A 24,727-nucleotide genomic window follows, 5' to 3' on the forward strand; every position below is an offset into this window, starting at 1 on the left:
CCTCCCCTCCCCTCCCCACCCCACCACCAACCAACTCACCCACCACCCCTCCCTCAAACCCAACCACCAGCACCACCCCGCCCTCCCTCCCTTCAGTTTAATAACGTCAGCGAAAAGTACAAGCGGGGCGATTGTTGACGGCGCGGACAAGGTTTTTTTTAATGTGGCTCCGTGTGTCCATGTGAGGAGGAAGAGGAGGTGGAGGAGGAGGAGGAGGAGGAGGAGGCGGTGGTGGGCGGTGGGGGGGGGGAAAAGGGGGATTTTTTTTCCCCCGAAAAAAAAGCCAAAAAAATTAAAGGGATTAAAAAAAAAGAAGCAACTTACCCCCCCCACTCCTTCCCTCACCCCTTTTTTTAAAGAAAAGAAGAGAAAAAAGCTACCCCAAGAAGTGAGGGAGGGAAGCAGAAGGTGGGGAGGGGAAGGGAGGGGAAAGAAAAAGACCCATAATATAATAACGAGAGAGACTGAGCGCTCCCCTCCCGCCTTCCTTCCCTCCCTCAGCCCGATCTCTCTCCCCCCCACCTCCTTCTCTTGAATAAATATTTATATGAAAAAAATAGTGGATGATCGATTTATCATGGAGGATAAGAAAGATGAGCACGAGTCAGAGATACAGGAACATTGCCCCGAACACTGGTTTTCCAAATGGGAGAGGCAGTGCCTGGCGGAGAGCGAGCAAGAGGAGCAGACCCAGGAGGAGAGGGCGTCGCTAGAGGAAGAGCAGACCCAGCAAAAACTTTGGCATTTATTTCAAAATTCAGCCACCGCCGTCGCCCAGTTATACAAAGGTACCGACCGGCGAAGGTCCGCCCTGCTGCTTTCTCTCTCTCTCTCTCTCGTGTTATTTTGACCGGCTTGTGCTTTATTTGACATTTTAAAGTAACCTTCTCTTCATTTTTTCATCTTCTGAAAAAGACACAATTATTTTCTCTCCCGGGAGAGACAGCAAAATGATGCGAGTTGGCGGGTGGTGGGGAAGGAAGGGAAAACTTTTCTTTTATTTCCAAACACCACTCCCCCCCCACCGAACCTTTTCCACACACACGCAGGCGGAAGCTGCAAGGATTTTGTGAGAAATAGTGGTGGGATTTCTTCGTTGCCTTTTCTGTTCCCACCCCACCCCCTTTAAAATGTCGGGAGGGGGTTTTGTTGGTGTCGGGGGAGGGAGAAAATACCTTCTTTTTTAAAAGAAAGAACAGTCGCAACCAAAATGGCGAAATCAAACATGGCCGTCTGTCTCTCTCTCTATATCCAAGAGGGTTGTCCATTTGTCTTGTTTTTGATATTGTGTGCATCTTAAGTACTGAGTTTGCATTGATTGCTCTTCTGATTTTTCTGCCCCCCCTTCCCCTTCTACCTTTCCCAACACCTCCCCTCCCCCCCCACTTCCCCTCCCCATGTCTGTGTGTGTTTGTGTGTGTGTGTGTTTTTTTGTAGATCGGGTCTGTCAACAACAAGGGCTGTCACTCTGGGTCCCCTTTCAAAATGCCGCTTCGGCTGTCACCAATGTGTATAAAGGTAAAATCAAACCCTCTTTCTGTTGGCTGCACTCGTTCGTCACTGTGTTAGGGTGGTTGAAGGGGGTGGGAAGAGGAGGAGGAGGAGGACTGTTTACAGTTTGCTCTTGATTGGGGTATGAGCTTTTTTTTATTTATACAAAATAAATGTGCATGCCTCCCCTCTATTCGAAGTACAGTTCTAAAAATAAGATGGAGTGCTGCTACATAGTTAATTGCAGTTCCTAATAATGACCAGCAGCAACTCCAATTCCTTCCGTGAATTATCAGGGTGGGAGGTGAAATGTTGAGGTTCAACTCCGGTAAAGGTTCCAATGCATAAGTTTATGTTATAACTTGTTCAAAAATATCTTGCTACACTTCTCTCTTTTGAGAATGTAACTCAAGAACTGAACTAATTGTACTCAGGCTTTTGAATTGATTTTACTTTGCTGAATAATTTTACTGAATGCGTTGAGTCCAGGAACCCCCTCCCTTCTTATTCCAATGACTCAGACTTTTAGATGGTTCATGCAGTCAAAACAAAACTGCTGCAACACATTTCCATTCTTGCAGTAAGCATTTGTAAGCCATTTTATCTAATTCTCTTCTCGTGACATTGATTACTTCCATTTTATTTTTCATTAGGTTAAAATTCTGTTCCAGCTGGTATTTAATAATGAGCAGAGTGTACTACTTTTCTGTGGGGCAGTGAGGTTGTTTTGACAGTTGGAGGATTTCAGTTAAGACATGTACCTACACTTAAATCACTTATAAGTGACATTTTGCCTCTGCATTTGTGCAATTCAATTATCTTAAGCTCAGTTGTGCAGAATTGTGTAATAACATTTGCTAAAGCATTGATTTTAATTTTGTCTCAGGAATATTTAACCTGTATTGATTGTTTAAACAAAGTTCTTAATACTTGTAAATTATTGCAGAACCTTTTACTGAATAACTATTGTAGAGGGGCAATAATAAAGAGCCAGGAAATGCTGCATTTCCTTTTAAGTTGTGATTGTTTTTAGATGACAAATGTTTTTCTTAAAAAATCCAATCTATTCGTGACAGGTCATGTCAGGTTTCTGAATGTTCTTCCGGAGCAGACATAATTTACTTCCTGGTATAATTGTTTGCATCATACTTAGGCTGCAGAGTGGCCAAATGTTAAATATGATGCCTGCCCTTGCACTGCAATGCTCTGAATTAGAAGGGATTCTGAAAAAAAAAATCTCATCATCTTGCCACAGCATATCAGAACAAAAAACACGCTCCAATAATTCATTTGGCATTAGTGATTTTATATTTAAGCAGTACTGTGTTAGTGACTGAATAATGTTTTGTGTTTTATGGGGAAATGTTTCTGATTTGACAAAATAGTGTACAACTGGGACATATGAGCACCACAGTGAAATGAAAATGAACCCCTCCTGGCCAAAATCTGATAGCAAACTACTATTAATACAAAATTTCTCAGATTAATCATTTAGTCAAGCAATTTAATAAAGTGGTACCGGAAGATTGATCGAGTTGATAGGAGTAGAAAACATTATGAAAGGAATGTTTTGTATGGTTAAAGATGAAGTTCAAACTTTGTATTTGTGAAATTAGTTTAATGTATTGCAGTTATGCTGATAACACTTCTGGTGAGGTGACCTATACTATCTGGCTTGAAAGGGTCTCCGATCTACAGCCTGCAATTAGACATTTTAGTCCATGTAGTCTTCTTCGGACCTGCAAATTTGGCCAGTGAAATTTAGTCAGATGTGTTGATCATATTTTCTTTTGCTATAATTTTAAAGTAGCTTTCCAAATTTGTTGACAAAACGATTGCAGTTTAAACTGTGCAAGTAGTAGCAGAAATTTAGTGATCTCCAGTTGTAATTGTTAATAACGTGTTTGGCTTCCATCTTCTGAATTTGTTTTTTTTTTCGGTTCTGTGACTTTTGAACGCTACTGTATGATTTCCCTTGCAAATACTAAAGTAACAAAAAAGGCTCTTTTAAGTATATTTCCAATTCTGGGAAGGTTCCAGTGAGTTTGATCTCTGTGAGAGTGCGCACAGAATTATGAAATAAACTGAACTTGTAATACTGGCAATCAATAGCATCTTTTAGTGATCAAATGAGCAGTACAAGTGAGCTGTATTCAGAGCTTACTGTTTCTTGGCCTTCTAGATTAGAGCTTAAATTAGCCCCCTCAAGTGAGCTGTACATGACATTAATTAGTTTAATTTTTAAAAATAAGCAGTAACTTAGGACTGAGTCCTTACTTTAGATAAGTTTGTGTCCAGTAGCACATTAGCAAGTTTTAAATGATCAATTTTGGTGCTTTTAATTTCTTGGTTCAGTTAGTACACTGCCACTCACAACCTGTTCCTCACCTTTTTGTGCTCAAACCTGGTCACTCCAGTGCAGTATTGTGCAGCATTCCCATTGGGTGAAAAATTCTATTCTGAAACGGTTGGATATTAGATTGTGATGTATAGAATTTAATAATTCTGGAAATACCTAGCTATGCTGAGAAGTTTGTCACTGTTTTTGTTTCAGAAAGTATTGAAGCTCATCGCCGAAGCTATGACTTAGGAATTCAGGTCGGTTATCAACGGCGTAATAAGGATGTGTTAGCTTGGGTAAAAAAGCGGAGACGAACCATTCGACGAGAAGATTTGATCAGCTTCTTGTGTGGAAAAGCTCCACCACCACGCAACACCAGAGCTCCCCCTCGACTGACAGTAGTAACCTCACCCACTAGAGCACCCACAACAGAAACTAGTTCATCTGTAGAGACTGACTTGCAGCCTTTTCGTGAAGCCATTGCACTGCATGGTAATTATAACTGTTAAGTGATTAAGCATTTGTGTAGTTGGGCGTGGGAGGTGGGTTGCATATGTTTGATATGCACGTGAAGACTTTCAGCGTTGTCAGCTTGGTCCTACCTCAGTTTTGACTACAAAACAGTTTAACAGGCGTTGTGTATTGTTTTTATATTATAGTCTGGCAATTCAACATAATTGTATCAGTTGCTCCTGCATCACAGTAAACATTAATAACAGTAACAGTCGAAAGCACTGAATGGGAAATGTTCAAATTTCTTTTTGAAGATTTCAGTACTTAAATATTTGATAGCATGCTGCATTAGACTCATTTCAGGATACAATGCAATTGCATGCAAGTTGTACTACCAAACAACGAATGATCAGCAGAGCTGGGTCAGCAGTGCATTTGAACTTGTTAATTTGCTTTCTGCTCTTGTAATTATCGTTCTATGTTCTGATAGAGCCAAGTGATTAACATGTATACCCCTATAATTAATTTTTGGTCTTTGTCTTTATTCAAGATAGACTTGGACTTGAGAGATTCCCAGATCTAAAAGTGCATGAGGCAACCCACATTTTTTTTTTGGTAACTTGTTTCTCGAGTAACAAGTCTGAAACCAAAGGCTACAGTTTGAGTGGTACCATTTCCTTCAAACCTGACTGATTAGGAGGCTTTTCCATTCTCACTGTCTGCCCTGGGCACATTGGGGACATTTGCAGGTTGATAATCAACTTGATTGGCTCAGTCATAAATATACCCTTAGTGGCCATACTATTTTGAACTTTTGCCTTAGGTAGAGATGCTACCCACTGCACCACAAGTACTCCTTGTTTGTGATGTATCCAGGCAAGATCGGTCTTGCACCGGGATGTATGAACAGCTGCTTAAGATGACTGTGATGACCATACAAACACAACTAGTGTCTGCTTTGATACAGTAGAAACAGTATGTTTCCATGCATTTTATTAAGGAAAGAGGGTCTTGTATGTGATAGCCACATCGTACTTTTTGGAATTAGGGTTGTAGATCAGTGTTCATTGAGGTTTTACGTTTTTTAAAGCTTAGTCTGACTGCAAAGATTTGTATAGATATGTGAATAGAAAAAGACTGGTGAAGATGATTGTAGGTTCCTTAAAGTTAGAATCGGGCGAATTCATAATAGGCCAAGAGATGGCAGACTAGTTGGATCTAAGGTTATTTGTGTTATTCTGGAAATGCTAGGGACAGAGAATCAGGCATGAAGGAGGAACTGAATGAAATTCTCATTAGTCAGGAAATGGTATTGGGGAAATTGAGATTTAAACCAAATAAATCCTAAAGGCCTGATGCTCTCCCCAGAGTACTTAGGTGGTCCTAGAAGTAGTGGATGCTTTGATTTATTTTCTAGCAGTCTGTAGGCTTGTGAGACTTCCACTTGTCTGGAGGCTAGCTAACAGAAACCCACTTAAGAGGAGCAAGAGAGAAAAGGGGAAATTCTAGGCTGGTTAGCTTGACACCGGTGGTGGGCAAAATGCTGGAATCAATTATTAAGGAGGTAATAACTGATTATTTGGAAAGCAGTGACAGGATTGGCCCAAGTCAGCATGGATTCACTAAAGGGAAATCATCCTTAACAAACCTTCTGGAACTTTTTGAAGTGACCAGTGGAGTGGACAAGGGTGAATTGGTGGACATTGTGTATCTGGATCTTCAAGGCTTTTGGCAGGGTCCTGCACAGGAGATTAGTCAGCAAAATTAAAACTGATGGTATTGGATGTTATGCATTGACATGCATAGAGAAATGGTTGGCAACAGGAAACAGATTTGGAATAAGCTGTCCTTTTCAGAGTGGCAGGCAGTGTTGAGTGGGGTACTGCAATGTTCAGTGCTAGGGCTCCAGCTGTTCAGAATATATTGACAATTTTTAGATGAAGGAATTGAATGCAATATCTCCACATTTGCAGATGACGTTAAGCTGAGTGGTAGTGAATGCTGTGAGGAGGATGCTGAGAGGTTGCAGTGTGACTTGGACAGGCTGGCTGAGCATGCAGATACTTTGCAAATATAATATAATGTGGATAAATGTGAGGTTATTCCCCTTTGGCAAAAACAGGAAGACTGATCACCATTCGAATAGTGGCAGCTCAGGAAAAGGTCAGGTGCAACAAGCCCTGGGTGCCGTGGTGGAACAGTTGCTGAAGGTTGGCAGGCAGGTGCCTCCGGCATTGAGGAAAAGTAAGGGCATGCCGGCCTTCACAGCGAGAGGATTTGTATGTAGGAGTAAGGATGCCTTGCTGCAATTATTCAGGGCCTTGATGAGGCCACAGCTTGAGTATTATGTGCAGTCTTGGTCTGCTGGTCTGAGGAAAGATATTTTCGCTACTGAGGGGCTTCAGCCCGATTCCTGGGATGGCAGGACTGACGTATGAAAGTCTGGATCGATTGGGCTCGTATTCATTTGAAATTAGAAGAATGGTTGAAGGGGGCTCGGGGCCCCATTGAAGAATAAAATCCTGATGCGACTGTGCAGGCTAAATGGGGGCAAGTAAATTTCCGATGTTGAGAGCGCAGCCTAGGGGCCATGGCCTGAGAATAACGGGTAAGACATTTGGGACTGAGACAAGGAAGAATTTCTTCACTTGGAGTTGTGAACCTCTGGAATTCTCTACCATGGTGAGCTGTTGGGCCAATTGGTTAGATTTTGTTCGAGGGAGCTTGACGTGATGCGTGCAGCTAAAGTGATCAAGGTTTATGGCGAGAAAGCGGGAGTGGTATACTGAAAATTGCATGACCAGCTGGGTCATGCAGGCTTGAAGGGCTGAATGGCTTACCCCCTCAGTTTTCTGTGTTTCATTGGCTGGCTCCCGACATTGGCATTACTAAAAGCAACATCCCTGTGCTCTGTGCAGAATAATGGTCTTAAATTTTCTTTGGTCACTGCTGCCAGAATGTGGGAGCTGCTTTCTGCATGGAACCCTAGGACCCAACACTCAAATTATTTGACCACAGTACACTGAAGCGCAATATGTAAGTGTGTGATAAGTGTTTTGCCATACCCTTGCATTTACAGTGGATAGGCCACTTGTATTCCTGAGAATGGTAAATTGAGCTGCCTATGAATTGCTTCTGATTTGTCTTTGCAATGAAAAATTGATAATACACTCTTGCCCACCAAAAGAAGCGTCTAGTAACTGTAGATGAAGAAAACAAATTTTAAATTGCACTTGGAAAATCTCTCAGTGAGGATATTCAAAGTGTGAACGTTTGTGTCCTGTTTTTATTTCCTAAATTTATTTTCATAATTTGTAGCCCATTAAGTAACCAGAACTCATTGATGTAATTGCCTATCCTAATTTCTAGATACCAACTAAGGGAGCAAGTTACTTATTTACTTATCCAGCTAGGTGTCTGTACTGTTATTACATTCCCATATTTCCGAGTAAGTTGTATATCACAGATCAGTCTTGAAGGTGGATCAGGTTCAATGTGCCAAATGACCTACGCCAGATTTGACATTTCATTCTTCGCACGGACATTGTGCTCCATTTGAGTTCCTTTTGGTATACAGAAAAAAAACGTGGAAATGATGTTCTTTGCTTTTGCTTGTAAGAACTTTTTGCAAGAGTGATAACTTTGTTTTGTTATTTCAACTATTTTTTTAATAGATGTTCGTCACTGTGCAGTAAGTTTGTTTTCTTCCAATTTTCTTGGCAAGGATGTTTCTGCCTCCTTTTGTTTCCTTATTTTATAGTTTCACTCAGATTTGTACAGTTGATCTCAGAATCGCAGATGACTGAGATTTGATTGGAAGGGGAAAACAGCAAGAGAGTGAGCTTGTTGGGAACATACAACCTATTTGGAAAGCCTCTGTCGCTATGTGGGGAGGAAAAGATGCAAAGACAATATAGGTCCCTTACAGTCGAAAACAGGATAAGTTATAATGGGATGTGAAGATGGTAGAACACATGTTTTGTTTCTGCTTTCACAAACAAAGACACAACATCCCAAAAATGTTGGGAAATACGAGGTGTACTGAGAGGGAAAAGTTGAAGGAAATCTGTACGCATCAGGAAATGAGGATGGGGCACTTGGGCTTAAAGGCCAATAAATCTATAATATTTTACAGAACAGGAGCTGAGGAAATGGCCCTCGAAAACATGGATGTCTGTGTGGTCATCTTTCAAGTTCTTGCACACTTTAGCTATCCTTCATTACAGAGGAATAGTTCCATTGTCACCCCTTTTTTTTGAGTAGCAGAGGAAAAGTGGAAATGCCAGACCAGTTACCCTGACATTGGTTGTGGGGAAAATGCTAGAGCCCATTGCTAAAGATTTATTTTCAGAGGACTTGTAAAACAGTGTCCGGTTTGGTCAGAGACAACAGGGATTTATTGAAGAGAAATCATGCTTGTTAAATCTATTGGAATTTTTTGACAATGTAATAAATACAGCTAAGGGGGAAGCCACTGGATGTGGCTTACTTGGACTTTGGGAATGCTTTTCATATGGCCCCACCTAAGTGATTAGCATGTGAAAGTGCTTGGGATTGGGATTGTGAATTGGTTGAGCAGATAGTAAACAGATTCGGAATAAATGGGTCATTTTCCAAGTGGCAGGCACTGACCAGTGGAGTTCTGCAGGGATCAGTGCTTGCACCCTGGTATTCACAATATAAATGTGTTTTTAAATGAGGGAACTAAATGTCATATCTCCCAGTTCTGCAGACAGCACAAAGCTGGGGCGGGTGGATGAAATGTGCAGAAGATCAAAAGGTACTTTGGTGTGGTTTGCGCAGGTTGAGTGAACGCATGCCAGAAAAGTACAATATGGATAGCTGAGTTTTTCCACTTTGGCTACAAAAGCAGGCAGTTGATTATCTGACTAATGATAGATTTGGAAATGGGAGGTGCACAGACATGGATCTCCTTGTCTACTCGCCGCTGAAAGTAAGCATGTAGGTGAAGAAAGCAGATGATATCATGGCCTTCATACTGAGAAGATTCAAGCATGGGAGGATGGTTGTTATGCTGTAATGGTACAGGGCCTTGGTGAGATCCAATCTGGAGTGTTGTGTGCAGTTTTGGTCTCCTTAACTTAGCAAGGATGTTCTTGCTACGAATGCAATCCGGCAAATATTTGAGTCTGATTCTTGGGATGGCTGTACCTGACATTTAAAGAGATACTGGATTGGTTAGGACTATGTTGATTCATGAGTCAGGGCCTCCTAGAAACCTTCAAAATGTTCACAGGATCAGATGGTAAAGACAGGAAGAATGTTGCTGGGAAGTACAGAACCAGAAGTCGTAGTAAATGGCAGGTATTTGAAGGCTGAAATGAGAAATTTTGTTGTCCACAAAGTGGTGAACCTGTAGAATTCTTTGTCACAGAAAGCAGTTGGGGCTAAAATGTTGACTGTTTTCAAGAAGCTAGATATAGTTCTTTGGGCTCAAGGGATCAATTGGGAGAAAGCCAGAACTGGGTATGGAATTGGTTATTCAGCTGTAATCATACTGAATGGTGGAACTGACTTAAAGGAGTGAATGGCTTCCTTCTCTAATTTTCTCTCTTTCTATAACAGCATTGTGATAAACATAAATTTACCTAATTGGCCATATTCAAAATGATTAATTCAGATTTTTTTTGTCATGTTTGTTGAGATTTTACGAAGTAGCTTGGCATTTGTTTTGCAAGAACTTCCTGAGTTATCTAGAAGATTGCAAAGATCACCTATTTCTGTCTCTGAAACTTTACTGTAGCCTCATGCGTCTGGTGCAGAATTGCTCTTTGTTGCTTCATTGCTTCCTAATTTGATTATTTTGATATACTGCTGGCCAACCTCCCATGCTCTGACTTCTGTTTGGTTGAGTTTGTTCAAGTGTGCCCATGTCGTGAATTGCTTCAAGTCCTGGACATCAACAACTGTTTGCTGAACTGCATTCGCAGTTGGGAGTGCAGTGCCTTGATGTAAATTTTTGTCTGTGTTGTTGTGTAATCACTCCCATGGTCTTGTCTCTTCCTATCTTTGATTTCTTGGAAGGCGAGAAATAACAGACATGAGCCAATTCTGATTACTTGAGCGTCTGATTATAATTGCACAAATATTGGTGACTGAGCCTTCCAGCCCCTTGCAAGTTAGCTGTTGAGTTTCCTCTCTAATGTTCTCAGCCTTTTCTGTTTGTCCTTTAAAGCTTGACCTTCTGACCAAGCCGTTGAGCTGTTGGCTAACTGCTGCATTATTGCCTTATGTTGTTCAGTGTCAAATCTTGCTTTGCAACACTTCTCAGCAGCACTTTGGGATGTTTTGCGGACTTAGTTACCATAAGTTGTTGGTTCTTCTTGGGCTGCATACTTATAATGTGAATCATTTTGGTTATTTTAAATTTTGATATTTAGCATGTTTGCATACTATATTAGAAGAAATTAGTTTAAAAATAATCAGCAACAGTCTCAGGATTTGGGTCTACTGTGTGTTTCATCAGATGAGGGAGATAAGTTACGATTCTTAATGTACAATAGTTTCTTATTAATTCTTGTCCCTGTAAGCACTTGAACTCTGAGATCCAGGCACTTCCTATTCTAACCTCTTACGCCTCATGGATTAATCATTCCACCAAGGCTGGCCCTGTCTTCAGCTGTTGATGCCCTGAACCCGTCTGCCTGACTACTCCTTTAATCTGTTTTTTTTTTAAACCGAGCTCATTGACCAAGCTTTTGATATTATAAATGTTTGTTAAATTTTGTTTGATAAAATTATGAATTGATACAAGATATTTTGTTACGTTAAAGGCATTGTATAAATTCAGGTGGTTGTAATGAATCACTGTCAAGACTGAACTGAGAGGAGGAGAAATGGAAGACAGTTGATGTGGTTGGGATGAGATCAAAATTATGACAAACTGGATGCTGAATGTGAGGTTTCCTTCTTGATGTTTCATTTAGATTCTTGGTAATCGTCAGCCGAATTCAATGGTGCCTTTTGGTAATGTTTGTGTCCTGCCTGTTGATTTTGTTTGTTTCTCTCTCAATTTCTTAACATTCTATGAATTGTGGGTGACCTGTGCTAATTCGAATCAAGATGAGTAAATGTGAACTGCAGCTTAATGGGAAGGCAGCAATGGAGGGAATGGGTAGGTTGATGCATGGTGGCTATCAATTGCTGGGCCTCTTGAATGAGAGGAGAAATTTTACATTTTTCTTAAATGTTTGGAGATACATGCCTAAGGGAATAAAATGGTCACAGTTTTCAGTTTTTGAGCATTTGATGCTCAATGCTTTGATCCATCAGTTTAAGCTATGCTCAATATCGTTGTGAAAGTTAATCTGAAACCTATTTCCCAGAAACCTTAAACTAAAATCAATAATTGTGGCAGCTAAGAAAATGTCAATATGGCGTTGCTGTTGTGATGCAGAGTGTGTTCTATGTCGTGCATATTTCAGCAATGTGGGTCAGCGTAAATGATCTTGTCACAATTGATTCTGTGTTACCCCTTTTTAAATGGATTCTTATCCTCTTGATTTAGGTGGAATTGTTTTGTCAATTTAATTTTCATTTTGAAATGAAACACATGAAGCAAAGTCTGAGTGGTCTGATTTTAATTAGGCAAATGTCAGATTCTCTAGTACAGCTATTGTGTTGAGTTTTGAAATCAACACAAGACCATTTCAGGTTTTCAAGGGATTGCAAAGAAGTGTGCAGGTTCTATGTTTCTACAGAGTATACGTTTGATATGTTTATTGTCACTTGGCAAGAACAATTGAGTTGCAAATTGTCTGGTCATAGATTATTTTTAAACATTCAATTCTGAAGTTACAATAGTTTGTCCAGTGGTGTTTATAAGAGAATGCCATAGTGATTTCTGCTATGTTTTAAATGCATCAAAAAATTGTAGAGTCTTGCCAATTGGTATCAGCTGTGTCAGTGCTTGAGCTTTTATAAGAATTAAGGTGTTCTGTTAATTCATTTGGAAAGAGATTTTAAAGCTCAGGTTAATTTATTTTTCATTGGTGAATTCATACATTTTCACCCAAGTTCTTGTGGATTAGCTCTTGCCCCCAATGTACCCATGATTTGGCACTAGCTAGCTAGTTTTGATTCTCTATACCTTTTTGCATCAACGCTGAATATCAGAATGATGAAATCTTGGCCTCAGGATCATTAAGCCATGCAGCAGTGTCAGTGGCACATAGTTCTATATTTTGTGCATGTAAACATCAGTTCAGTCCAGTTAAGTCTTCTGACCAGATTTTTGAGCCCTGAATTCTGAAAATTGGTTTTACTTTGAATTAGCCCAGGAAATTAAGCTTATCAGTAATCTATATTGTCTAACTTTGAGATCATAACTATTTGCTTATGTTCACACAAATTTACTTGGCACCAATTTTGTTCCTATTACAGCATTCAGTTTCTGTGCTGATCTAACTCAGGGTTTCTGAGCATTCCTGTTTTAACCATTCCACCATTGACTGTGCTGTCAGCTGTTTAGGCACCAAGATTTGAGTTCTCTGCCTAAGCATCTCCACTACTTGATCTTCCTTTAATTCTTTGAAAGTTAACCAAACACTTGGTCTGAGTGATCTAAAGTAGTACCGTTGTGCGTAGCCTTTGTGTAGTTCTTCTTATCTCGTAGTGCTCTATGAATGCCTTGACACAATTTAGTTACATGGAAGATGATATGCACATATAAGTTTTAGAATTGACTGATCATGTGTCCTTGTATTGGAATAACTTGTGTGGAATGGGCAGTTAGGTGTGACCTTCAACGTTGAGAAATGCTGCTGTTTAATTGTGATGGCTAATAATTTACTCAGTCTTGTCCTGGCACGGTTTTTGAAGGCAGTTCCCCTGTCCCTCCCCACTGGCCCCCACCCCTTGAGAATGCCGTGGTTAAATAATACAAGAAACCATTAACTTATTTTAATAAAGAATGCCTGAAATTTTAGGTGACATATACGTTTGGAGCTGAAACTTCCTGCATCAGTACTCCAGAAGAAATGGTTATTGTTTTGCATTGTTGCCTTCTGTGCAAATAATTTCATGATGGACAGTTTTGTGGGGAACACTTCCCCTATTTTGTGTGGCCATCTTAATTGCCTCTGCAAGCATTCGTTGTGTAAAGTTGGTAACTGAGCTTTAGTGGTTTCTTTTCATGAGGAAGTCAAGAGCTGGTTAGTATGTAAATTGAATATTTTTAAGTTTCTCTTTAGGCAAACCCCACTAACATCTTCATCTGTAAGAATGGAACAATTTGTAAATCTGTCACCTTTTTCTTGTCTGACATTGTGCAAATGCAACACACGAGAGTATCTCGTCCACTGTCCAAGCTTTGAGTGCATTTTTATTTAGATTTGGCGTGTTAGCTAATTTATCAGTTATTATTGGGAAATATGTTGAGTTTAGTGGCCATGTAATCCTAAATGATGTTGGCTTTTATGAGATATTTAATTTGCAGATGACACCAAAATTGACGCTGTCGTGGACAGTGAAGAAGGTTACTTCCAAGTATAGCAGGACCTTGTTCAGATGAGCCGAAGAGTGGAAGATAGAGTTTAATGTAGACAAGTGAGGTGCTGCATTTTGTAAATGCAATTTAGGGCAGGACTTGTACACTTAATGTTAAGGTCCTGGAGAGTGTTGCCAAACAGAGACCTTTGGGTGTAGACTCGTAGTTTCTTGAAATCAGAGTCGCAGGTATACTTGGGAAGTGAGGGTGTTTGGTACCCTTGCCTTTATTGGTCAGTGCATTGAGTATGAATTGGGAGATCATGTTGTGGCTGTACAGGACATTGGTTCGGCCACTTTTGGAATACAGCATTCAATTCTGGAATGATGTTGTGTAAGTTGAAAGGCCTCAGAAAAGATTTACAAGGATCTTGCCAGGTATGGAGGGTTTGAGCTATAGGGAGAGGCTGAATAGGCTGGGGCTATATTCCCTGGAGCATCAGAGGCTGAGGAATGACCATATGAAAGTTGATAAAATCACTAGGGGCATGGATAGGGTAAATAGCCGCTGTCTTTTTCTCATTGTGGGGGAGTCCAAAACTAGGAGGCATAGGTTTATGGTGAGAGGACAAAGATTTAAAAGGGACCTTAGGGGCAATTTTCATGCAGATAATTCACCAAGGACGGGGTAATGTATGTATGGAATGAGCTGCCAAAGAAAGTGGTGGGAGCAATTTTAAAATGCCCCTGGATGGGTAAATGAATAAGGAGGGTTTAGGGGCATTTAGACCAAATACTTCCAGATACAACTAGATCAGTTCGGGACATCTAGTCTGCTTTCAGGCTGTACATCTGACTCCATAAAGTCTGATATCTTCATTTGTTAGTTTCGATATTTTGTAAGCAGCACCCATCTCTTTTCATAAACAATTTTTTACAAAGTGTCCAAACTCTGTAGTTTCTAGTAGAAGTATTTGCAAAAAAGTACTGAATGCAAAATTGTGACACTTTCAATGCATGTCAGTATGGGATTTTGATGGCCAAGATTTTACTCTTTCATTTTGACTTTCCCTCTGTCCCTTCCACTCCTCAACGTCAGTATTGAATCCTGGCTGACAACCAGTGCAATACTCCTTCCAACAGATACTTTCATCCGAGGAAAGTATGTATGCATTAAACGTTGTATTTCTTCCTTTCTGATGGTGGAAAATGTACTTTATTGGTTGCATGTCACTTGGAGATGTGCTTAGATTGTGAAAAGCACTGTATGACTGAAATAAATCCTTTTTTCTCCCCCACTCCCTCATCCCTTCATCTCTCCATTCTTCTCTCAGCAGCCATCCACCCCATCTCTTCCTCTTTCTCTTCTGACTGCCCAGCCCCTTTCTAAAAAAAAATTAGCATTCTGTTCCTTGCCGCCTTTTCATCACCTCACTTGCTTGTGTTCTCCTCTATTTGCTAGACTGTCCTGGGGGTCTGTTTCACATTGGTCTTCCTCACATGCCTGGGTTTCTGTCACTCACTTTGCAGTCCCAGCTTCAGTTGTGCCTCTTTGCTAATTATTTTCAAGGTGTGGTTAGTACATTGGTCACTGCAATCTCACTTAAATTTGTCACTTTTTGCAGGCTTCTCATGAATAGTACATGAGCTGTACTGCACACATTGTCAGTTATCTGAATCCATCTATTTATTGACCTAAATGATTGATTAAATTTGACCTCTTCATTATTGTAAGATGCTGTCAATTTCTGGTAGTTTCTTAAAGTGGATTGGCAAAATAACTGTTTCGTGGCCAGTACACTATGCCAGAACTGTTAGATACTAAACTGATTTTAATGCTTTTTGTTTTTGTTTCCATAGGTCTTAGTGGAGCAATGGCTAGTATAAGTGTACGCTCAAGTACTCCAGGGTCTCCCACTCATGTGAGTGGTAGCTCCAATACTTCTCGCAGGAGAAATGGACTCCATGATGTGGATTTGAACACTTTCATATCAGAAGAAATGGCACTCCATTTGGACAATGGTGGCACTAGGAAGCGTACCTCAGCCCAGTGTACTGATGTCATCACAGACTCCCCAACGCACAAGCGCAATCGAATGCTTTGAACTTTTATATGATTGCTGTGCTACTTGAAAGCCACTTGATACTCGACACTTTCTTGAATGGAAATGGAGGGCCATCATACCTTGTTTGATTGTGAAAGTACAAGTGAATTCAATAATGATTGCCGTAAAGGAAGTTCTAACTTAATGCAGTAGATGCCTCTTGTAATTATGGCTTTTCCAATACTGGTCTTGTGACAGAGGACATCCAATCATTTGTGTGGTAGTTAGCAAGATCATCATAGGTGAACACATTAGATTCCAAGCTAAAGTGACCTTAACTTGATTCCTTTTAAAGGGAAGGGTAACATTGGATGTTAATTTGGTTAAAACTGTTAATTGCCCGTTTTTTCCTTCTATGTTGACTGTCTGCTTCAACAGTATTGCCAGTATATCACTGATAGTCCGTTAAAATGGCATCTTCCGTTAAATCTGCAGACTTCCATTTTACAGCACTGTACTAAGACACTACTGGTTTTTGTATAGTGCAAGCATATAAGTTGTATCAATATTGGACTATTTTTAGTTAAACTCAAGCAGCTGCTAATTCTGTGGATTGTGGAAATGGTGCTATGATGGTCATGCAATTAATACTAAATATCAAATCAACATAAAGATCTTTATTGGATTCACTTCTTGTGTTTTAAGTGTTGCAGAAATTACAACAATAATATTGACTTTCCCATAAAAATTCTAAAAACTCTTGTTTAAATATATAAATATATATAAATATATGTAATGTATATACTAAGCATTTGAATGCTGGTATAGTACTCGTGCTACATAATGTAAATAAAATGTGCACACCAAACCCTGGAGTGGATATCCGAAATCAGAACTGCATCATGCTCTGTTTAAGCATTTCCTTCATGTAGTGGAGCTGGTCCAATTAGATAATTCACAGGACAGAGTTGTTGACAGTGGGTTTAAAAAAATCATACTCAGTTACTTGTGATCTGTTTGCTTTAAAAATTGTCTGCAGTCATCTGTTAAATGAGGTGACTTTTTTCATGACGATATGTTTGTGTAAACATACTTGCATAAACCTGGAGAATTGACTTTTTTCAAGCCAATTTGTCACAAACTGCAACATTTCTATAACTTCTGCTTGCATTTTTATGGAGTGATGCTTGAAAAATGATACTTCAGCTTTTTCAAGTCTGTTTTTGGAGAAATTTTAACGTGAATTCACACTGTGGTAAGCAGGCTTAGCAAAAACAAACTTGTCATATATTGTAAGTTTAGTGGCGCAACCCTTTAGTTAATTTACTTTTGATATTTAAAAAGTCAGAACTCAAGGTTATTACATAATCACCGGCTTGCACAGAATTTAAACGAGCTGATGTGTTCACACTAACTCGAGCAGTTTTGCACATGCAGATACATCTCTTGACAAATATTAAGTTGTCTTGTTTTCTCACTGGGAAGCCTATGCAAAGTGCAATTTAATTGTTTTATGTAATACTAATTTGGAGATTTGGCTGTTACCCTCATGCCCACAGCATGTGACCCAGACAGCCTTAAAGGATATTTTCCAGTCAGGCAATTGGGCATGCTGTACGAAAGCACTTCTTTTTTTCCTTTTTTAGAATAGCAGGATAATTTTTAAACTGTTTATCTTCCATCCTTGATTTTCTCATTCCCACTTACTAACCTCAAGCCATCTCTCGGTTGGATCAGTAACATTAAAACATGGTTTCACTATAACTGGAAAAGTTTTATTTTAATGATCTTTGAAAGTGTATGAAAGACATCTGATACCGGAATACTTAGAACAGGTTGTCTGGTGAGAATTCTGGGCACATCTGTAAACACTGGCACCCAATATGAAATTCTTAGCAGTTTATTTTCGCAGATGCTGGCCTCGTTTTGAACTTGGGAGTGCTGAATGCTATCATACAATCACTTTAACTGATTTTAGCCTATGTGGAGCTAAAAATATGTTAACTTATGTTGAGGGGAGGATAGGGAATGTGAAATTATGTTGCTTAGGCTACAATGTCAAGAAGAAAAACTTCCGAACCAACTTGTTTTTCTGTGGGGATGGGAAGGATAAGCATCACGTTTGAGAAACTTCGTTTGTTGAGGCAGGGGGAGCGAAAACCTGCGTGTATTCCAAAAGTCAAAATATGGCTTTCAGCAAACTTTGCACTAATTGATTTTCAGTTTACAGTGATTGATGACATTGCATGTCTGCTTTTCATCAAGTTATTACCATAAACCCATCTTGCTGTTTTTGCAGGAGTTTTATTTTGTCACTTTTCTAGCTTAATGTTTAAGTATGTAAATTGAGGTAGGGGGTTAGACCACCATCACTGACGCAATTAATAAAATTCCATAGAATGTTTTTGATAAATTTTGAATTTCAATAGTCTGCTGACAAGGTATTGCCTAATGCCTTGATGGTGTAAAGCTACATGGATGGCTTTCTAAGTTGCACGCTGTTTCCCTTGCTAAGTCATTTTCATTTGGTGGAAACCACTGCAATGTCATCACCATTTGAAGGATAGATAGCACTTAACAACTTTAATGAGTTAACTGTACCAAACTGTTACTTCAGTAACTAACTGTAGCGTGCACTTGGAAAAAGAATAAACACCATACAAATTGGATACTGCCTTTTTCAATTGCACGTGTTTACTTGGAATTAATTCAAAATTACTCCATTTTAGGAATTTTTTGTCTTCCCCTTCCATTTACTCCTGTTGTTTCACTTCGGCTTTGTGGGGGCAAGGCAAAGTTCAACTTGGAAAGTAAGTGTATTAGCACTAATGTGGGAAAGTTTTGGAAGTTTTAACTGCCACTTCAAGAGGACTGTGTTTATTTTGCTAATTGTTTTCAGTAGCAAATCAGAAAGGGTTGGCCTTCCTTTTCTTTATCTATCTTTTCCTGTGTCCCTCCCACATACATGTGTGGGCATTACTAGCCGAGTGCCCAGTGTTTTTAAAAGTGTGTGATATGGTGCCAAATAAGTATTCAACAAGCAGAAGTTTAACTGGTAGCTTTTCAGCTGTTCAGTATTTGTCATGTGATCAAGTTTTTTGTTCATTTTTTACACAGTGAACATAGTTATGAAAGGTTTTGATTACAAATATAAAAAATTGTTTTGAAGCCAGTACATTAGTTTTTCAGATTTATTGAAGCTCTAGGCCTCTCTGACAGATCCCAAATGTTTATTTGACACACTTAAATAGTACAAGTATTACTATACTATTGGAGTGTCTAATTTAAGTATGATAATAAAGAACTGTGAATTAAGTTATGCTTCCAGTTTGCGTGACAGCATATTTCAGTGACGAGTGAATAGTTGTCATTTTTGCAAGTTTCTGATTTGAACTTCAGGAACACTGTTGAATAATTGTTTCATCATTAATTCCTGTGAAGTTTCCTCCCTTTGATTACAGTTCTCTCAACTGGGGAATGGAACATTGCCTACCACAACCTGTCCAGGTCCTGTGAGTACTTGAATATTGGGGTGAAAGATTTCTACCAATTTTTCCCTGTCCTTTTTGTGGGTTGGGGGAAACACTTAGATTTATCAAGTTAGCTTTCTGGAGCAAAACATGGACAGTGGAATTCAAACAGCTGCTAAAAAGGAAACAACACCAGTACCAATTGCAGATTAACACAGTGTTAAAATGTGACACTTTAGTATCACACTTCAATGTTTTTACCTGTCCTTGACTTATCAGACTAAGTTGAAATATCTTTGCTTTGGCCTAATTTGGGTAATATAGCAATTGTTACAAATGTTGATATGTTGTTCATTCCCAAACTAATTCCATTGTAGGCTTGAAAAGCTATGTGAGAGAATTTCTGGCTGATTGCTAATACTGCTGCATGTGGCGAGCTTGTAGTTTGTGCTAACACCTCTGATACGATGGAGTCAGGAACATCTAGCTTTGATACTTAAACTAAAAGTTTTACAATTCACAGAATGTTTGTTTATTTGCAGTTGAGATGTGCACACCCCTTGCTAGACTAGTGCTTAGTACCCAATCCTAATTAACCTTGAATGTGATGGTGAGCTGCTATGGTTCATATGGCAAAGGTTTGGTTCAATTTTCATGTGTAGGAGACCTTTATAACCTGAATGTAATAGGGTGATGCCATTATATGTAGACCATTTGCCTGCAATTCAGAACATATAATGTAGGTAGTTGAAAGTTTGACTACCTGCAGTAAATTATTCCTTTGCATAGTTTTACTGCTATGATGAAGAAGCAAAGACTGAGCACTTCCTGCAGAGTACTTGATAAGTTTCACCTTAATTTTAGCTGGTAATTTAGGAAATTCTTAGTAGCTGCAAGTTGTGCTTGTGAATAGAAGTAAAATCTGCTTAAGGTTTCCATCATTACTTTCTATCCATTCACATCATGTACCCATTCTCAGTTCTTGCAACCATACTGCTTTTAGATCCAACTTAGTGCGGTGTTGGTGTTTTGGATGAAATGATGACAAAGAATTTTACACGTTGCTGATTTTTAACCAGGTTGTATTTGAGTTTTGTGAAATATTAGTGATTTGGGGATGCCATCCCAAATTGTGGAGAATTCATGAAAATTGAGATCAGATCTAGATTCATTATATCATAGAATCCCTACAGTGTGGAAGCAAGCCATCTGGCCCATCAAGCCCACGCCAATCCTTCAAACAGCATCGGACCCAGACTCACTCCCAACCCTATCCCTGCACTTTCTATTCTGGACATGATGGGCAATCTAGCGTAGCCAATCCACCTAACCCGCACAGCTCTGGACTGTGGGAGGAAACCGGACCACCCACAGGAAACCTACACATGCATGGAGAGAATGTGCAAACGCTACACAGACAGTCTCCCAAGGGTGGAGTTGAACCTGGGTGCCTGGCACTGTGAGGTAGCAGTGCTAACCACTCTGCTGTCCCAAATAAATGAAAACCTGTTCCCATGGGTGAAAATAGGGATCAGCATAAGGTGGCCAATTTAAGGTGACTGGTGAAGAAAGCAATAATGTTATCAAAACACATGCTTTAATGTGCTGCTTGAGTGTGCTCAGTTGCAAATTCAGTTATGGCTTTTAAGAATTATGGAACCACCTGACGAGAGGGCCGTAGATTGAGTGATTAGCTGAATTTCTCGGTGGTGATAGTGGTGGGGAGCGGGGTAGAAATTGTTGCCATTCCCTGACTAGAATCTGGCTTGTTGTGAAACAGCCCTGGCTATATTACTTAGGGTAATGATATGCTTTTGACATGGGGGCAAGCCAGATTGTCAAGTCATGTGGATATCAGTAACAGGATCTTGGCTTCTAGCAGTTGGTTTTAAATGTTTCTGCTTTCTCACTGTGAAGACCATGTCACACTCCATGATACTGTTTAGCTCTGGCTATGTCCAAAAATATCTCAATGACTGTCTCTCTTCCCCATTTACAGGAGAGGAACTTGGCCTCCCCAGTATCTTGATTTGATGTAGTGCAGAAAATTCTAGATAAACCTGCGATCTGCAATGTTGGGACATTTTGTTACAGTTGCATTATGGCTTTTCCTGCTAGTTAAATTTGGTGACTTGAGTGTTTTTTGCCGTTTCCCTGTTTGTGTAATTGGTATGTAAATGTCATACAGAATAATTGTGGGGGTAAAAAGGCACTAAGTAGAACATTAGTTTGCCAATCCTATTTCAGCATTTCTGAGGGTTTCAAATCTCTGCAGAAGTGAACCATTTGTCTTGTATGTGTTTGAAGACAGCTGGTGCCAATATTTTTTAACAGGGTTGGTGCTACAGTAGCAGGCTTAGCTAAAGGTGTAGGGTAAGTTGTTAAGGTAGTTGCATCTTGAGGGAGCAGGAACACATGAAAGCAAGTGTCTGCTCTTTCTGCCCAACTGCTTGGTGATTTGTCCTGATGCTTATGTTCTTTTTAGACATAGGAAATAGGGACAGGAGTTGGCCTGAACCAAGTGACTGTTTGGTCCCTTGAGCCTGTTCCACCATTCAAAAGGATCACGGCTGATCCTATATTCCTCCTGTCCACTTTTCCTGTACTTTTCCCTGTCACTGATTCCGTTACCAATGAAGAATCTATTTATCTCAGTCTTAAATATACACAAACTATTCACCCTTTGGCAAGGGGATAAATAAACACTCAACCCTCAGAAATTCTTCCTCATTTCATGCTTAAATTGGTTCCCCATTATTCTGAGACAGTGCCCTCTGGCCCTAAGGACGGGAAACATCCTCCCAGCATTTACCTTGTCAGACCACGGAAGATTCCTATGTTTTAATGAGATCACCCCTCATTCCAAACTCCAGGGCTTTTGTTATTCCACTTGTGTGGTTGGGTTGGCTGACCCAAATTTCTTGGTGTACACAATCAATGTCCGTTTTGAAATGGTCCATATCCAAAGTCTAGCATTAGTATCAGACCTAAGTGAGAGGCACTAAATGCTGCTAATCTGAGTACAAGCTAAATTTATACCACACTATTTTATGCTGATGGCTGTCATTTTGGATGTTTCAACCCCACTCCATTCCACATTTATTGTCTTGATTTGCATTTTGTTAATTAAAGGCAATCTGAAGACAGGAGTTGATGCAGATGTGACAACTGGTTTAAAACCTGCAGTACGTTGTAATGAAAGAGGGGAATGCTTCCAATTCATCCTGACTAGTCTGGCTCTCTTTATATCGGGAATCTAAGCCAAAGGAAAGCCCTGCTTTCTGTTGAATGTTCCACACTCAAAATCTAACACCATGGCAGCGAGAATCACCACTGGGTGTACAGGAATTTGTATTGTCATGACTGACTTGTGTAAGTTGTTTTTTGAATTGCATAATCTTTGATCTGATAGGATCAGAATGAGGCGAAGGGCATGGGAGTTGAAACTGCCCAATCTGACTTCCAGCAAGTGAGGTCATTGTAAGTGGGAACCCTGTGTGAGCGTTTCCGAACTCGGTTTGTAGTCTTCTTGCCGTCACTGTCGCTGGGTCAAGAATCATAAAATCCTACATTGCAGCAAGGGGGCCTGTTTGTCCCATGGAGTCTGCTTTCACTCATCAAAGAGCAGTCCTTGCTTTTAAACCAGTTTTTGCATTTTAGTCCACAATCAATAATATGGAAAAGTAAAACTACGTGCTGTTCATGATGCTCCCAAGCTGCTCCTGCCTCGAGGGTTGATGTTGCAGGTTAGGAAGGTGCAGCTAAGGGTGATTTAATGGAATGCTACTGTGCATCTTGTCGATGCTACTCCGTATTATTGTGATGGAGGGAATTAATGTTTCATGCCTTTGGAGTGTTGATCTAGCGGCCTGCTTCATCCTGGATCTCTGTAAATTGAATCTGGGATCTTCCTGATCTCCATAGTTTAGGGACAATAAATATTTTCTTGCACCCTTGTTCCCTGACACTGTACGCATAGATGGAATGAGTATTACAAAGAATGCACTGGGAGTATAGACATTTAACATTTGTTTAGTCAAAGCCATATATGAAGGAGGAACCTGATTTTCAAAAAAGAACCTCAATGTCTCAAAAGACTCTTTAAACATCAGAGCCACATGAAGATACAGCTCAAATTAGATCTTGCATGCACTTAATGGTCTTTGCAGTTTCAGGATGTCTCAAAATGTTTCCTAAATAAGTATTTCTGAAACCAGTAATTGTTGAAATATAGAGTTCAAAACTATGACCATATTTGTCTAAGCCCATACAAACAATGCGATAAAATGCCTGTTGTGGACAGAGACAAGGATTGGTTGTAGATGTTTTCTTTATTTGCAGTTGTGACCACAAGCTGAGTTTGTACTCACGCTCAGTTTTAAGAATACGTTAGTCGTGGTCAAGGTTGTTGCGATTTTCTGCCTGAAGGTTTTGTGAAACTATTTGAGCAAAGTAATAGCAGAAATGGCTTAATCTATCCTCAGGCACAATGTGCATTGACTATTTTTAAAACTGAAGGATTAAGTTTTTGAATGTGTTTTAGCTGAGTGTACAAAAAATACATTACTGATGCTGTGTATATGTTGTATTTTAGAACTTCATCATGTGCATTACACTTAGAATGTTATTTTCCACAATGTAGTGAAGTTTATTTTGCAGAAAAGATGTGAAATTTGAAGCAAGTAAACAGGAAGTATCACATTTGACTGTTCATGTTTCAAAAATGTAAATGTGCCAAACAATCAGCACCATTCTTCTCCGAGTATAAACTACAATATTTTTGAAATTTGGCATTTTTGTATTTGTCTTCATGAGAAGACTGAATACTGTTCAAAATATTGCAATGTTCTGTTTATTGACAGGCGCATATGGAATGTTCTTCTATGACTGTCTTTTCAACACAGTAGGCACTTGAGGGACATAAAGGTAAAGGCTGGGCTACCATCAACCCATAGGCTACTCTCATTAGAGAGAAATGGCTGGTGCTGAGTTTGACTTGACAGTCACAACACCAAGCAGTGATTGAGGTTGTGAAGATGAGGCCGCCTTGGTGTTCAAAATGGATGACTCTGACCGTGAAAGAAATATTTTCACAACTGAAAAACTGAACTCCACCTTCTTCACTCCACTTTTGAACTCAAGTTCTTGAAGACAAGTAATAGATGGTGTCTCCTGACACCCACTGGACAATAGATATGTAGGCAGGAATATATACAAATATTTAGAATTTATATTATTATATATTTATAGAATTAAAATAAAGCTACCCAGTTTTTGTTTTTGAGAACGCTTTCACATTGCATTTTTGTTATTGTCTAACAATCAGTTTTAAATCAATTCAGAGGTTTTGGTACTGCATCTGCTTTGAGTGGCAGCCAACATAGTCAATCCTATAATTTTAAATCTTTGGAACGGTTGGGTCAGACTGCGTTCGTTGGACCCTCTGCTTCACCTCAAACCCTCGCTTGGCTCTCAGATTT

The 24,727-nt window shown here is 39.6% G+C and overlaps 1 protein-coding gene across 2 annotated transcripts; it reads left to right on the plus strand.

The window, feature by feature from the left end:
• The first annotated feature begins 247 nt into the window (after positions 1-247).
• hapstr1a (HUWE1 associated protein modifying stress responses a) lies at positions 248-24,509 on the plus strand. 2 transcript variants are annotated; one of them, XM_048552504.2, is made up of 4 exons: positions 248-788; positions 1,438-1,518; positions 4,046-4,324; positions 15,593-24,507. In XM_048552504.2, the coding sequence occupies exons 1-4, from the start codon at positions 548-550 to the stop codon at positions 15,835-15,837; spliced, it is 846 nt and encodes a 281-aa protein (XP_048408461.2). In that variant the 5' UTR covers positions 248-547; the 3' UTR covers positions 15,838-24,507. The 2 variants fall into 2 exon arrangements, with proteins under 2 accessions (XP_048408461.2, XP_059510112.1); XM_059654129.1 differs by lacking the exon at positions 1,438-1,518 and having other exon boundaries at positions 15,593-24,509.
• The last annotated feature ends 218 nt before the right edge of the window (positions 24,510-24,727 follow it).

The sequence above is a fragment of the Stegostoma tigrinum genome, chromosome 23 (genome assembly GCF_030684315.1).
Source record: "Stegostoma tigrinum isolate sSteTig4 chromosome 23, sSteTig4.hap1, whole genome shotgun sequence".
NCBI lineage: Eukaryota > Metazoa > Chordata > Chondrichthyes > Orectolobiformes > Stegostomatidae > Stegostoma > Stegostoma tigrinum.

Coding starts and splice junctions, on each gene's coding strand:
- hapstr1a (XM_048552504.2), top strand. CDS start 548: ATGAAAAAAATAGTGGATGATCGATTTATCATGGAGGATAAGAAAGAT. Junction 1,519..4,045: donor TGTCACCAATGTGTATAAAG/GTAAAATCAAAC, acceptor TTTTTGTTTCAG/AAAGTATTGAAGCTCATCGC. Junction 4,325..15,592: donor TGAAGCCATTGCACTGCATG/GTAATTATAACT, acceptor TTGTTTCCATAG/GTCTTAGTGGAGCAATGGCT.